The sequence below is a fragment of the Myotis myotis genome, unplaced genomic scaffold, assembly GCF_014108235.1.
Source record: "Myotis myotis isolate mMyoMyo1 unplaced genomic scaffold, mMyoMyo1.p scaffold_m19_p_6, whole genome shotgun sequence".
In the NCBI taxonomy this organism is placed as follows: domain Eukaryota; kingdom Metazoa; phylum Chordata; class Mammalia; order Chiroptera; family Vespertilionidae; genus Myotis; species Myotis myotis.
Window position 1 is genome coordinate 60,386,214 of NW_023416368.1, and position 15,179 is coordinate 60,401,392.

At 42.7% G+C, this 15,179-nt stretch overlaps 1 protein-coding gene and 1 pseudogene across 1 annotated transcript; one reads left to right on the forward strand and one right to left on the reverse strand.

Annotated features, from left to right (window-relative positions):
- Positions 1-5,208: 5,208 nt before the first annotated feature.
- LOC118658464 lies at positions 5,209-5,509 on the reverse strand (annotated as a pseudogene).
- Positions 5,510-6,097: 588 nt separating this feature from the next.
- LOC118658231 (tripartite motif-containing protein 60-like) lies at positions 6,098-7,447 on the forward strand. The gene has a single exon (XM_036313443.1). The coding sequence runs from the start codon at positions 6,098-6,100 to the stop codon at positions 7,445-7,447; it is 1,350 nt and encodes a 449-aa protein (XP_036169336.1).
- Positions 7,448-15,179: the final 7,732 nt, after the last annotated feature.

Consider the following 15,179-nt stretch of genomic DNA (forward strand, 5'->3'; position numbering starts at 1 on the left):
CTCCCCCTCTGCCTCTTCTTTCTCTCTCTCTCTCTCTCTCTCTCTCTCTCTCTCTCTCTCTCTCTCTCTCTTGCTTTTTCTCTCTGACTCCCTCTCTCTAAGCATGCCCTCAGCTAAGGATTTAAAAAAGGTGTGCAATCCCCAGGTCTTATCGTGGTTTTATGCTCAAATCACACCTTCAGTTCTTCAGCTCAGGCCTCCCTGGAAGAACAGGGTCCGCCAGACAGTTACACCTTCATTGCGCTGCACTGATATTCTACCAAGCAGCCTGGGGGTAGCAGCCATCCAGGCTTCTCTAGGGGCTTAATAGCAAACCCTTGGTTTGGTTGGGATAGAGACTCTCATATGTTCTGCCCATTGATCCTGAGAAAATTATCTGCACAAAGGTCCTTCTCTCCATCCTTCTTTTTGAGAGCCATTATGCTGGGCCCAAGTTGGAAAGGAAGCAAAGATTTTACTTTTATTAGTATTTTTATTTAAATATATTTTTATTGATTTCAGAGAGGAAGGGAGAGGGAGAGATAGAAACATCAATGATGAGAATCATTGATCAGCTGCCTCCTGCACTCCTCCAACTGGGGATTGACCTTGCAACCTGGGTATGTGCCCTTGACCTGAATCAAACCTGGGAACTCTTCAGTCTGCAGGCCAATGCTCTATCCACTTAGCCAAACCAGTTAGGGCAAGATTTTATTTTTAATTTCAGTTTCTTCCTCAGCAAAATGGGATTAAAGGGTGTTGAGAAATTCAAGGGAGGATTATAAAGTGTAAATCAGATTATGCATATTAACAAGGTTAGTCCCTCCTAGCTTTCAGGAATAAGAGGAGATCTCATCAACTAGACTTCTAAAGATCCTCCTATTACCACCCTTGCCCACAAGTCCCACCTCCAGGGAGGAGCTTTGGTGGGTGAGGTCTTAAAGAGATTCACCCTCCTAGTGGTATATATAGGCCAGGGTCACATTGCTAAGCATTTAAGTGGTAGGAGACTGGCTTCAGAGACTCTTCTTGGAGACACACTTCAGGGACTCACTCAAAGGAGCAGGCCCCAGGTAAGCTGGGAGTTGGGATGATACTGGTGCAGGGGGTGGGGCCAAACTGAGAGCCATGGAGGTATTGCTCCCCACCCTTGGCTTTCTGGGTGGCTACTCTAGCAGGGCCTTGACTTTACCTCACAAGCCAATCATCACTTGGATTCATGTTATTTTATGACACATGCTTTCATTATTGCTGGTGTCCCTCAGTTAGCCTTGCCCTACGCCATCTAAATGCTTGCAAAATATACAGATACCAGGATCCCAATTTGACCTATGAGGTAACGAATAACCCTTATGTCAATACCCTTGTGGAAAGTGCTCTGAAGTGCTGGTCTGAAGCTGCCTGTGGGAATCCTCTTTCTATAATGTCTCAGTGTCTGGTGTCAAATTCTTTTTGTTTAAAACCAGAGGTTCTGCCCTAGTTGGTTTGGCTCAGTGGATAGAGCGCCCGGGTTCGATTCTGGTAAAGAGCATATACGTAGGCTACCGACTCCATCCCAAAGGTGGGGCACACAGGAGACAACCTATAAATGATTCTCTCTAGGCATTGATGTTTCTATTTCTCTCTCTTCTCTTTTTTTCTCTGAAATCAATAAAAATATATTTAAAAAATAAAACCAGAGGTTCCAAGAGGTTTACCTAAATTGATGTGTATGCTGACACCAAACTGAAAGGGAAGCTGAGTTCTATTTTCCTGGTTGCATCTGTCTCTGGAGGAACAGATGATTCAGGCAGACTGAGATCAGACCTGAAATCCAGCCCACATAATCTACAAGCAGATGGCACTTTAATGCCAGCCTTGGTCTTTTCTCAATATCAATTTACCTCAGTATGGGAGATTTGTTGGGTGGGGGTGGGATGTGGAAACAGGGAAGCAGATGATGGATTTCGAGTGGAGAACGGAGACCAGTTTGAAACAGCTGTGAGGGAGAAAGGTGAAGTGGATCTGAGAACTCTGAGATGAAGGGAAATGGATGAAGCTTAAGGAAGGGAATAGGAGAAACCTTCTTGGCTAGAAGAGAGCAGAGAAACACTAAAATGGAATTCAAATGGTTAGGTTTTTAAAAGTAAATCATAGAATATTCTAGGTATTCAGAATAGGAGAGAAAATCTTATGATCTCATGTATAATGAACCCATATTCTATAACTATGCTTTCTGCAACTTCTACCTATAATCATACCAACCTTTTGCCATTTCTGGGCAGAAAATCTCTATGAGTTTACTTGTAAACTTTTCATTATATATTTCTAAAGGAGACTCTTAATTTACATACTTCTTCATTAAAATTTTAAAATTATTTATTTTTTAGTTAATTTTTTATAGTGAGAGGTTGGGGTAAGGGAGAGAGAGAGAGAGAGAGAGAGAGAGAGAGAGAGAGAGAGAGAGAGAGAGATTGGAAATGAGAAAGGGACATTGATTTGTGGTTCCATTCTGTCATACATTTATTGGTTGCTTTTTGTAAAGTGCTCTGACCTCAGATTTAATCTGAAACCTTGGCATATTGGGACTAACAGAACTACCTGCCAGGGCAATTTACATACCACTAATGCCAATCATTACCTCAGTGTAACATAATCATCAACCAGGTTGTTTGAATCCTCAAATGTCCAACTTCAAACTAAAATTGATCAAATATTTCAAAATAAAATGAAATTAGATGCATACATTACTGATTTCTATGGCTTTAAGTCTATTTTAATTCCTACAGTTTACTTTTTTAAATATATTTTTATTGATTTCAGAGATGAATGGAGATGGAGAGATGGAAAGATCAATGATGAGAGAAGTCATTGATCAGCTGCCTCATGCACTCATCCTACTGGGAATAGACCTGCTTGTGCCCTTGATTGGAATTGAAGGGGAGAGAGAACCTTCAGTCAGCAGGCCAATGCTCTACCCACTGAGTCAAACCAGCTAGGGTCTTCAACGTGTGTGTATCTATATTTCTTTTTTTACTTTCTGTTTATATTTCTGTTGAAGCAATATGATCAAATTTTCAGTAGAGTTTATTACAGTCAGGATTTTACTGATTACTTACTCCGTGTATTATTAAAGGCTTACAGAGAAACAGAACCAATAGTGTGTATCTAGAAAGACACTTATTATAAAATATTGGCTCACAAGGTTATGGAGCCTGAGATGTCCCATGGTCTGCAGTCAGGAAAGACGGTGGTATAGTTGGAAGGCCTGAGAGTCAGAGAGCAGATGGGTCTGAAGGACTGAGAACCTGGAGATCCCAGGACAGGAGGTAGATGTCTTACCTTATTCAGTCTAACAGAGAGTGAATTCAGCTTTCCCAGGTGCTTGTTCTCTTCAGGCCCTCAGTGTATTGGATGTTGCCCACTGACATTGGGGAAGTCCCTCTGCTTTGCTCATCCACAGATTCAAATATTAATCTCTCCCAGAAATGTCCTCACTTTCACACCCAGAATCAGTGTTTCACTTACTAGCTGGCTATGTAGTGGACCAATCAAGTTGAAACATTATTCTTTAGAGTTTTCTCAATTCCTTATATTTCCTGTGAATAGGTGGTTCGGAACTCTGATGAGATTTATATTCATTTATCTGGCAAAACTTCCTCACAGATAATGGTATAGTTCCTCCAACAGTTGTATGATATATATATATATTAGAAGCCCATTGCATGAAGATTCTCGCAATAGGCCTTCCTTCCCCTGACTGCACTGGTCTCTCTCCAGCACCAGAGACCCAGGCCTTTGATCCGGCCCCAGTCGAGAAGCCAAGCCTCTTCAGTCTTCAGTCTTCACTCTGGCCGGAGGTATCAGTCTTCGCTCCATGCCTGCATATGCAAATTAACCGCCATCTTTGTTGGGTTAATTTGCATACTCATCCTGATTGGCTGGTGGGCATAGTGAAGTAACACCAATTTGCACGTTTCTTTTTTACTAGTGTAGGTATATATTTTTAGGGAGGGAGGGAGAGAAAGTGCCAGAGAAAGAGCAATGTGACAGAGATACCAGAATTAGTTGCTTCTCTTACCTGACACAATCCCAGATGGAACCTGTGACCTTGAGGTGTGTGAGACAATGCTCCAAACAACTGAGCCACACAGGCCACTCTTTTTATATATATATATATTCTATTTATTAATTGCCTTTTAGACTTAGAGGAATGGGGGTACTAGAGAGAGAGAGAGAGAGAGAGAGAGAGAGAGAAATTTGTTCAACTACTTGTTACTGCATTCATTGTTTAATTATTGTATGGGCCCTGGCCTTTAACTGAACCTGAGCCCTTAACACATCCCTACCATGCTCCAGCCAACTGAGCTCCCTGATCACGATCACTTTTACAAAAAATATTAAAAGGAGCAGTGTTCTGTTGCACACACTTCTGCATGAATACTTTATGAAATAAAAATCAAAACTTTCCTGGAATCTTCTGAAAAGATTTTACTTTCTATTAAAATGCTTTCTCTTCAGTGAAGCCATCTTTGGAATTAGTTTTTATTATCACCTTATCTGTCATCTTGTCTTCAACCTGATAATCTTCTTTTTGTCCAGACCTTCAGAGTTTCAAAGTAGCTTCAAGCTGAGGAAAGGTCATTTTTCCACAGTTCAGTTCACTGAAAAACTCCCACCTCCCACTGAAAGTCATAGTCCAGGCCCTAACCCCAGTGGATAGAGTGTCAGCCAGTAGACTGAAGGATCCCAGGTTTCATTCAGGTCAAGGGCACAGGCCTGGGTTGTAGGCTCAATCCCCAGTAGAGGGCATGCAGGAGGCTACCAACCAATGATTATCTCTCATCATTGATGTTTCTATCTCTCTCCCTTTCCCTTCCTCTCTGACATCAATAAAAATATATTTAAAAAGAAAAAGAAAGTCATAGTCCATGAGTGAAGCAATCACATTGCAAGAACTTCTGGGACAATTGGAAATATTATGAACACTTGCATTGGTCCACCTCATTTATCACAAGCCTCAAAATGCACCATCCTGAAAAGGGTGGCCTCCCTGTGCGCACACGTAATATTTCAAAAGGAGAGGGCGATATGAAGGAGGCTGAGGCTTGATCACCGAAAGTCAGCACAAAGAAAACCAACAATAATGAATAATGGGCACTAGAATTCAAATTACCAGAGGTTTTAAAGAGATGGGGGGGAGGGCACTTTTTTTAACAATACAAGATTGAGGAAAAATAAAACAGATATCTAAGTCATTGAGTGATCCCAAATTTGTTCCTGATAAACTTCACTCACATGTTCTTTCTCTATTCCCAGTTCTCTTGTAGTGTGACTATCAGCAATTCTCTGACCCTCCAAGAGGAACCTGAGTGAGTTCATTGGAACTCCCCATCTTAGCATTATTCTTTGGGTTCCTTGTGGTTTGTTGTCATTTTCATTTTGAAGTGACTCTCACTGCTGTCCTGTCCAATGACTTTGAGTTGAATGAACCCCCTTTCCTTCTTATTCTCCAAGTCCCTGTTGAGGGTTTTACCTCTTGGTCCAACATAGTGATGGTGACTCACCTGAGATCTCCACAAAGAAGTGTCCTCTGGTAGGCAGTACTTCGCTCCTGGTTTACAAATCCTCTCTTCCCCACAGCCCCACAGCACAGCATCAGTTTTTTGTTTTGTTTTGTTTTGTTTTTTGATGGTTGAAAGCAATGATGAATTTGCCTAGATTGACTAATTCATTTTAAGTTGCAAAATAGAATTTCCTTCTAACTCCTCCTTAAATATTGTCATGATAAATGATTTGGACTACCTGACATATTGTTCATACAAGGAGGGAAGGGTCGATGCTGCTTGAACTTTTAAATGATGGTATCTTTTCCTCCACAGAAATCACTTATGACTTGCATGGTGCTTGGTTTTTGACGAGAGTCCACAGCTGATTTTCACTTGGGGAATCTAACATTAGACACAGGAGTAGGTGACAGGAAGACTACACCTCAGCTGGCCACTGGAACTCTTCTGGGAAGCTCCTACTGAGTTGCACAGAGAGGGAGGCCTGAGCAGACCTCAGCTTCTCACTTCTCGCTCCTGGAGGATCACACTGACTGAAGGGAGTCTCTTCTGATAGTCACCTTCACTGCACCATGGCCTTTGCAGATTCCCTGGCCAAGCTCCAAGCAGAGGCCAGCTGTCCCATCTGCCTGGATTACCTGAGAAACCCAGTGACCATTGCCTGTGGGCACAACTTCTGTCCCTTCTGCATCTACCAGCGCTGGGAAGGTCTATGGGGCACCTTTCCCTGTCCTGTCTGCCTCCACCACTGCCCTGACAGGAGCTTGGAGAGGAACACCCAATTATGTTATATGACTGAGATTATTAAGCAAATCCCCACCTCAGAGAGCCAGAGGAAACTGCAGGAAGAAATACCCCTGTGTGGGAAGCACTGTGAGGTTCTGACCCTGTTCTGTGAGACAAGCCTGGAGCTGCTGTGTCCCCAGTGCAAGGGCTCCTTAGACCCCCCGGATCAGCCCCTGATCCCCATTGAGGAAGCAGCAGCTAGTCAGAGAGAGTTGCTCAAAAGGTGCATTGGGGTCCTCACTAAACACCTTAAAGATGCTGTAAAGGTATATAAATACCAAGGTGTAAATATTTTGACAGTGAAGAGAAAGATGATTAAATGGAGGAATAAACTGGACTATGAATGTAATGATCTTAAGTATTCCTTGGAAATAGAGTACAATGAATTTGATAATGATCTACTTGTAGAAGAGAATAATGTTGAAGAAAAACTAATTGAAAATGGAAGACAAATTTCATATCATATGTTCAGGCTAAGCAATCGGTTAAGTGAAATAGAAGAGAAGTGTTTGCAGACGGATGAGGATTTACTCACAAGTATTGAAAGTATCCACAACAGCTATGAAAACATAGAATCCCCGGCCATCTTTTCATATAAATTAAAGAAAGAGATTTTCACTCTCCCCCCACATTATTTGGGCCTGCATGAAATGATCTGCACGTTTCAGGTAGATTTGACACTGGATCCGGAAACTGCCCATCCAGACCTCCTTATCTCAATAAGTGGAAAACAGGTGACATATTGGGAACCAGATCGCATTCTTAATCCCCAGGCACTTACTTCTAACCCAGCTGTCCGGAGTTCTGAGGGATTTGATGCTGGCAGGCATTTTTGGGTGGTAACCATTGGAGGCACAGGTGAATGTTCCTTAGGTGTGTGTAAAGAATACTTCCCCATAAATACTCTCATGTCACCATCCCCAAGCAATGGCTGCTGGACTCACACATTTGGCCCTTTCTCTATTCCAAAAGAGATTGGTGTTTTTCTGGACTATGAGTTGGGAGAGGTTTCATTTTATAATTTGAAGACCTGCTCATTGTTGTACGGAATCACGGCTACATTTACAGGAAAACTTATGCCTTATTTCTCCATTGTATCTTCAGAACCTCTTACAACCAGTATCATCAGAGTCTAGGGATGATAAATTTGAAAGAAATTTTGTATGTGCTTAGTTTCTACCCTTGCTGTTGAAAGAAATGCTTACAATAAAGAGCCTGATTCCAGTTTTGATGTTTGAATGTTGCAAGTTTGTAGGAGGCACCCTTCTCTCCTCCCTGATCTTACACCTGGGAAAGCTGATGAGAAAGTCCAGGTGCTCTATCCTTGGGGGTAGGGGGAAAGTGTCAATCAAACAAGCTTCTGCCAACAGCACCCAGTACCTGCCATGAACACCACAAGCTAGTCCCTTTCCCTGTGCTCTTAGACTTTTTGGGACCTACTGTAATATCGAGGCTTCTCTCCGACCAAAGCCTCATCATGTAATAAACTTTTTCATACTCTTCTGGTATGTGGTGAGTCATCATCAGTGTGAGCATTTGAAACCAATTTCAGATGGCTCCACCCTGACTATGCAAGCTGGTCACCACCTTTTCCAGATATGAAGCCCCCCACCAGGGCGTCCTCCTCTGGCTTTGGGTTGTAACACACCCTGGTTCCCTAGGCAAGGGTGTCCTTGCAGCTCTGCTCTGCATTTGCTGAGTGCTATGGAGGCTGTGTTGTACATTTCACTGACCTAAGTCAGAAGTTTTGGTAAGAAAGATATTCTAGGCCAGCCAGTGATGCTGAGTGGTTGAGCCAGTGGTTGAGCATTGACCTATGAACCAGGAGTCAAGGGCACATGCCCTGGATGCTGGCTCAATTCCCAGTAGGGGGCGTGCTGAGACAGCCAATTGATGATTCTCGCTCATCAATGATGTTCTATGTCTTTCTCTCTTCCTTTGTGAAATCAAGAAAAATTATGTTTTTAAAAAGAAATATATAGTATTTACTTTTTATTATTTTTTCCATGTGAGAGAGAAGCACCAATTAGTTGGTTCCTGTTCTTGCACTGACCAGATTGAACCTGAAAATTCTGCTCTGAATGGGAATCCAATCTGTGACATCTTTGAGGTAGGAGATCACATTCAAACAAACTGAGCCACCCGGCCAGGGCTGTAAACCTACCTGTGCCAATCCCTGTAGATATACAAACACCACATACTCATTTTTGGCATTAAGTGAAATTTCCAATCTTTGAGAATATGCTTCTGTTTGTATGCCTGTATACGTATTGTTTAAATATCCTGTATAATAAAATCCTTATATGCAAATCACCTCAACAGTGGAACAGCCGGTCACTATGACACACACTGACTACCAGAGGGCAGTTGCTCCATGCAGGAGCTGCCCCCTGGTAGTAAGTGTACTCCCATAGGGGGAGCACCGATCAGCCAGAAGCAGGGCTCACGGCTGCAGAGCCCAGTGGCGGTGGCTTCAGCCTCTACCAACTCTATAGCAGCACTAAGGAGCAGCCAGCAAGTGGGCTGTAAGGACCGAGTGGTCCCAGATGGCAAGAGTGCGCGGGTCGGGCTCTGAGGGACACACACACACACCAGTACATGAATTTTCTGCACCAAGCCTCTAGTTTAGAAATAAAGTTGTAGTTTGCATATCTCTGTACTGCTCATCTATCTCCATATCTTGAAAAGATGCTCAGCAGAGCTTTCATTGAGGTATAAGGGACCACTGCATTGACCAGAGTAGCCCTGCTATGCTGTGCTGATCTCAGGTGCTTATTCTTGTAAAGTGCATTGTAAGCCAGCAGGGTGCTGCTCCATTACCCACCAGGGATCTAACTCTCTCAGTCATGTGTTGCTACAGCACTGGGTCACTACAGGTAGAGAAAGAGGGAGCATTGAAGAGCCACCCTGAGCATTGAAGGTCAACACCAGGAAGAGACACACTCTTCTCTTTTTCCATTTTCTCAAAGTCATTGCAAGGCCCTACTTCTCTGCAAGGGGTGAAGAAGGATGCATGTACTGTGAGGTGAAAAGCTACTGTTTGCCACAATTCCTGAATCCAATTAGACATCAGTGAAATGTACATTAATGATGAGTGTGAGAATGAAAAGTCACTAAAACTTGTATCTAGATCAGTGATGGTGAACCTTTTGAGCTCGGCATGTCAGCATTTTGTAAAACACTAACTTAACTCTGGTGCTGTGTCACATATAGAAGTTTTTTGATATTTGCAACCATAGTAAAACAAAGACTTATATTTTCGATATTTATTTTATATATTTAAATGCCATTTAACAAAGAAAAATCAACCAAAAAAATGAGTTTGCGTGTCACCTCTGACACGCGTGTCATAGGTTCGCCATCACTGATCTAGATTAACATAGATATTTACAACACTTTGACTTAATCCTATAGCAGTTGTTGGGTAATTTCCCCCAATAAAGAAGACATTTCAGCTGTAACCAGTTTGGCTCACTGGGTAGAGCGTCGGCCTGCGGACTGAAAGGTCCCGGGTTCGATTCCAGTCAAGGGCATGTACCTTGGTTGCGGGCACATTCCCAGTGGGGGGTGTACAGGAGGCAGCTGATCGGTGTTTCTCTCTCATCGATGTTTCTAACTCTCTATCCCTCTCCCTTCTTCTCTATAAAAAATCAATAAAATATTTAAGGAAAAAAAAATGGATCCAAACTAGATTACTACAAACAGTGCCCTATTTTACAGTGTACGGAGTGATAGCATAATTGTAAAAAAATCTTTTCTTAAGTATATTAAAACATTTTTGAGGGGAAAATATTTGTGCCCAGAATTAACTGAGTTATCCCAATCAAGGAGCCCACCCCAGATCTGGATCATGCCCCAGGTTACTGAATTGTCTGTATAATCCTATCACTCACACACCACCCTCCACCCTGTCCGAAGTAAAAAGCCCTTATCTTCTGTTTCCGAGCTTCCCTTTGGCCAATTAAGGATTCATTTCCCTCTCATTCTAGGATACCTAGTTAACCTAAATTTCTTGCATTAACTGTGATAGTCATTTGCTAATTTATTACCTCTCTATATTATCCCCTGCACTATAGTCTATTATATGCTGTTTAGTTCTGCATGCCTTTATCCTTAACCTCCCCAATGAAAATGTGATCTCCTTTTGGACTGTGTCTTAAGTTCTTCTGTCTTGGGCAAAGTGCCTGATATTTAACAGTTTTCCCTAAGAATCTTGTTTTAAAAAATGTTTTTATTGATTTCAGAGAGGAAGGGACAGGGAGAGAGAGATAGAAACATCAATGATGAGAGAGGATTGTTGATTGGCTGCCTCCTGCACACCCACACTGGGAATCGAGCTTGCAACCCCTGCAACCCAGGCATGTGCCCGAACAGGAATTGAACCCTGTCCTCTGGTTCATAGGTCAACACTCAACCACTGAGCCACACTGGCTGGGCTTCCCTAAGAATCTGAAATTGAGAGATTGTTGTAGAAACCAGAGACTAGAAAGAACTGTCCTGTCAAAATAACACCGTTAAACATGACTCACTTGACTTTTAAGTAGCAACTGAATTTTTACCAACTACTTCAGTGACATTGAAATAGTTGTTCTCATTGAGAATCTGACATCTACACTAAAGTCTCCTCAAAGGTCTGTCTGGGTGCTCTGTTTCTATTAGTGCCCTAAAATATTTCTATCATAGCTAAAAATTTGTTTTAAGACCTTTTAATAAAGCCTCCACCACCTCTCCAGAATGTTATGGAGCAGAGACATAGTTGAAGAATTGCAACCATATTTAATTCATCAATAATTCATCAATAATATCAATAATGTTAAATAAATAAATCAATATCTAAGTTTTGAGGGTTTAAAGAAAAGTGTTTGCTTTAGTTTCATTATGTATTATGTTGTTTGAAGATAAATGAATTAAGATGTCCTCTACCTTTTTTAATGATTGTCGTTTTCACCAGTTTCTATACATAAGTTATCTAGAGGCTTATGGAATATTGACAAAATTGGCTTTAGGTAGGGAGTATGTTTTTTTGCCTCTCACTTGTATAATGCTTTCTAAAGCTTTATAGTTTAGTAAAGTGTTCTTAAAAACATAATCCAGAAAGTGGTCATCATAGCTTGCTTCCTTTTTTCCACACCCCAGGGTTCCTGAAATCCATGCAAGAGCGCTAAAGATGACCCTCCTCTAGACACCCAGCTTCTTTCACATTACTCCTTACATACTTACTTTATTTTATTTACTTTATAATTCGTTACTAAGGGCCCAATGCATGAAATTTGTGCACTCGGAGAGGTCCCTCAGCCCAGCCTGCCCCCTCTCACATACTGGGAGCCCTCAGGGGATGTCCTACTGATGGCTTAGGCCCGCTCCTCAAGCTGCAGTCTGGCCTCCCTTTATGGGAGACAACCGGGCTGATCAGGGGAAAGCACCAGCCCCATCACCCCGCTGCTGCAGCCACTGCCAGTCACCACAGCCACCAAGGTTTTTTCATCAACACGGACTCCAGTCCCTTCACCATGAAAAAATGACAACTTTCTTTAGGCATTTTCAAGATGTGTCTTTCATAGGATATGACATTTCTTTCTTTCTTTCTTTTTTTATCCTCACCTGAGGATAAGTTTCCATTGATTTTTAGAGAATGTGGAAGAGAAAGGGAAAGACAGAGAGAAACATAAAAGTGAGTGTCCATGGGTTATGTGTACACCCAATAAGTTCTTTGGGTAGTCTCACTGATGTCTAATTGGATTCGGGAATCATGGCAACCAGTAGCTTTCCACCTCACAGTACATGCATTCTTCTTCACCCCTTGCAGAGAAGTAGGGCCTTGCAATGACTTTGAGAAAATGGAATAAAAGAAAAGTGTGTATCTCTTCCTGGTGTTGGCCTTCAGTGCTCAGGGTGGCCCTTCAATGCTCCCTCTTTCCCTAGCTGTACTGACCCAGTGCTGTGACAACACATGACTGAGGGAGTTAGATCCCTGGTGGGTAATGGAGCAGCGCCTGCTGGCCTACATTGCACTTTACAACAATAAGCACCTGAGATCAGCACAGCATAGCAGGGCCACTCTGATCAATGCAGTGGTCCCTTGTATCTCAATGAAAGCTCTGCGGAGCATCTTTTTAAGATACGGAGATAGACAAATAGTACAGAGATATGCAAACTATAACTTTATTTCCAAACATTGTTAACAATACACAGACAGGCATACAAACAGAAACATGCTCTTAAAGGTGGGCAATTTCACTTAATGCCAAAAACAAGTATGTGATCTTTTGAAGTCATACAGGGATTGGAAAAGGTATGCTGACAGCCCTGGCCAGGTGGCTCAGTTTGTTGGAATGTGGTCTCCTACACGAAAAAGGTTGCAGATTGGAATTCCATTCAGGGCACATAGGTTTCAGGTTCAATCTGGCCAGGGCAAGTACAGGAAGCTACTGATTGGTGCTTCTCTCTCACATAGATGGTGTAGGCAGACAGGACAGGGAAAGGTGCCCTGTAGACCTTCCCAGCGCTGGTGGATGCAGGAGGAACAGGAGTTGTGCCCACAGGCAATGGTCACTGGGTCTCTCAGGTAATCCAGGCAGATGGGACAGCTGGCCTCTGCTTGGAGCTCGGCCAGGGAAGCAGCAAAGGCCATGGTGCAGTGAAGGTGACTATCAGAAGAGACTCCCTTCGGTCAGTGTGATCCTCCAGGAGTGAGGAAAAGTGAGAAGCTGAGATCTGCTCAGGCCTCCCTCTCTGTGGAAGTCAGTAGGAGCTTCCATGCCGAATTCCACTGGCCAGCTCACATCCAGCCTTCCTGTCACCTTCTCTTATATTTAATGTCAGGTTCCCCAAGTGAAGATCAGCTATGAACTCTGTGGTCAAAAACTGCCTTAACTGGTTTGGCTCAGTGGATAGAGCGTCGGCCTGCAGACTCAAGGGTCCCAGGTTCGATTCCGTTCAAGGGCAGGTACCTTGGTTGAGGGCACATCCCCAGTAGAGGGTGTGCAGGAGGCAGCTGATGGATGTTTCTCTCTCATCAATGTTTCTAACTCTCTATCCCTCTTACTTCCTCTCTGTAAAAAATCAATAAAATATATTAAAACAAAACAAAACAAAAAGACAACAAAAAACCAAGCACCATCCTGGCCACTTTGGCTTAGTGGATAGAGCATGGGCCTGTGGACTGAAGGGTCCCGAATTCGATTCCGGTCAAGGGCGCATGCCTGGGTTGTGGGCTTGATCCCCAGTAGGGGGCATGCAGGAGGCAGCCAATCAATGATTCTCTCATAAGTAAATTTTAAAGATCTTATTGACTTTATTCAAAAGTTTAATAGGCAGCATCTGATGGGGAAAATAAGACATTTTGGGGGGGCTAGCAATCTGAATCTGTGCCAGTAACCTAATGCCCATTCTTGGTAGCCTATAATTAAGTCACTGCCCCTTTCTCCACAATCTGGTCTAGCAAGACCTGTTTTCCCAATTACTTTCAATTTTAAAAGGGGCCATAAACAAAGAATGTAACAGCTTAGCTACAGGGGAGCTCACTGACACCACCCAGACCAGGCATTTAGATACAATCTAACTTCCCCATTGTAACTGACTCAGGAGGCGCTCTGCAAGCCCACCACAAAAGGCTGGTAGTTAGGAAACAGATAGAAAACAAAGAAACTAAAGGGTATAAAGAGAAGACTTCCTCCGTATTGGTTTACTCAGGATTTGGAGAACTGACCCCCTGAGTCACTGTACTAGGACTGAAGCATCCATCTTTTTTTTTTTAAAAAATATATTTTATTGATTTTTTACAGAGTAGAAGGGAGAGGGATAGAGAGTTTAGAAACATCAATGAGAGAGCTACATTGATCCCCTACAGGGGATGTGCCCGCAACCAAGGTACATGCCCTTGACTAGAATGGAACCTGGGACCCTTCAGTCCGCAGGCTGACACTCTATCCATTGAGCCAAACCGGTCAGGGCTGAAGCATCCATCTTATATAAAAACTGCTGTTTGAAATTTTAACTCTGCTATTTCTGGCTTCTGTAAATGCTTGCTTAAATAATAAGGAAAATAAGAGTACTCCCTTTTCAGAGAGGCCATTCAATGTTCTCCAGACGAAGTTATCAGTGCTGGTGTCAGGGCAAGTGTTGGGTCGAGGTCTCCAAGTGCCAGCACATAGGGCCCTTCAAGAACTTGCAAAGGGAACCAGAAAAACCCCATATTGGGGAGACAAAGAGGGTAAGATAGTATAAATACAGGAAACTTCCTGTGTAATTTCACCCAGAATTTGAGAGACATTTTCCTCTGGGCCCGTGCGTAATAAATGTAACTCCATCTCTCTAAGTGTTGCTTGGTTCTTCTCCGGTTTTTCTGTAACAGTACATGTGAAACGTCTGAAAATAAATGGGTTTATCCTGGACCTCCAAGTACTCCTGTGTATTTTTTGGTCACCTGGTAAATTCTGTAACACATCCAATCTTACAAGCTCTGAGATAGAATGGAGCTCTGCGAAACTGTAAAAAATGAAAGGCTTTCATAGACAAAAGGGAGCAGGAGGTTATAGACAAAAGAGCGGGTTGTATATTGCAAGGTTACTTTCCTTTGGGGATGGCAAGGGCTCATCAGACAGCTGACCTAACTAGTGCTGATCAGGTGATCCCTGATGGACGGGTTTAAGATTCAATTTCTGGGAAAGCTGAATTTAATTAAGTCTTACTTTGATGACATGGAGCTTAGCATAAGTAATTTCTTTTGGGGGTATTTTTTTTTTAATATATTTTTATTGATTTCAGAGAGGAAAGGACAGAAAGAGAGATAGAAACATCAATGATAATCATTGATTGGCTGCCTCCTGCACGCCCCCTACTGGGGATCAAGCCTGCAGACCAGGCATG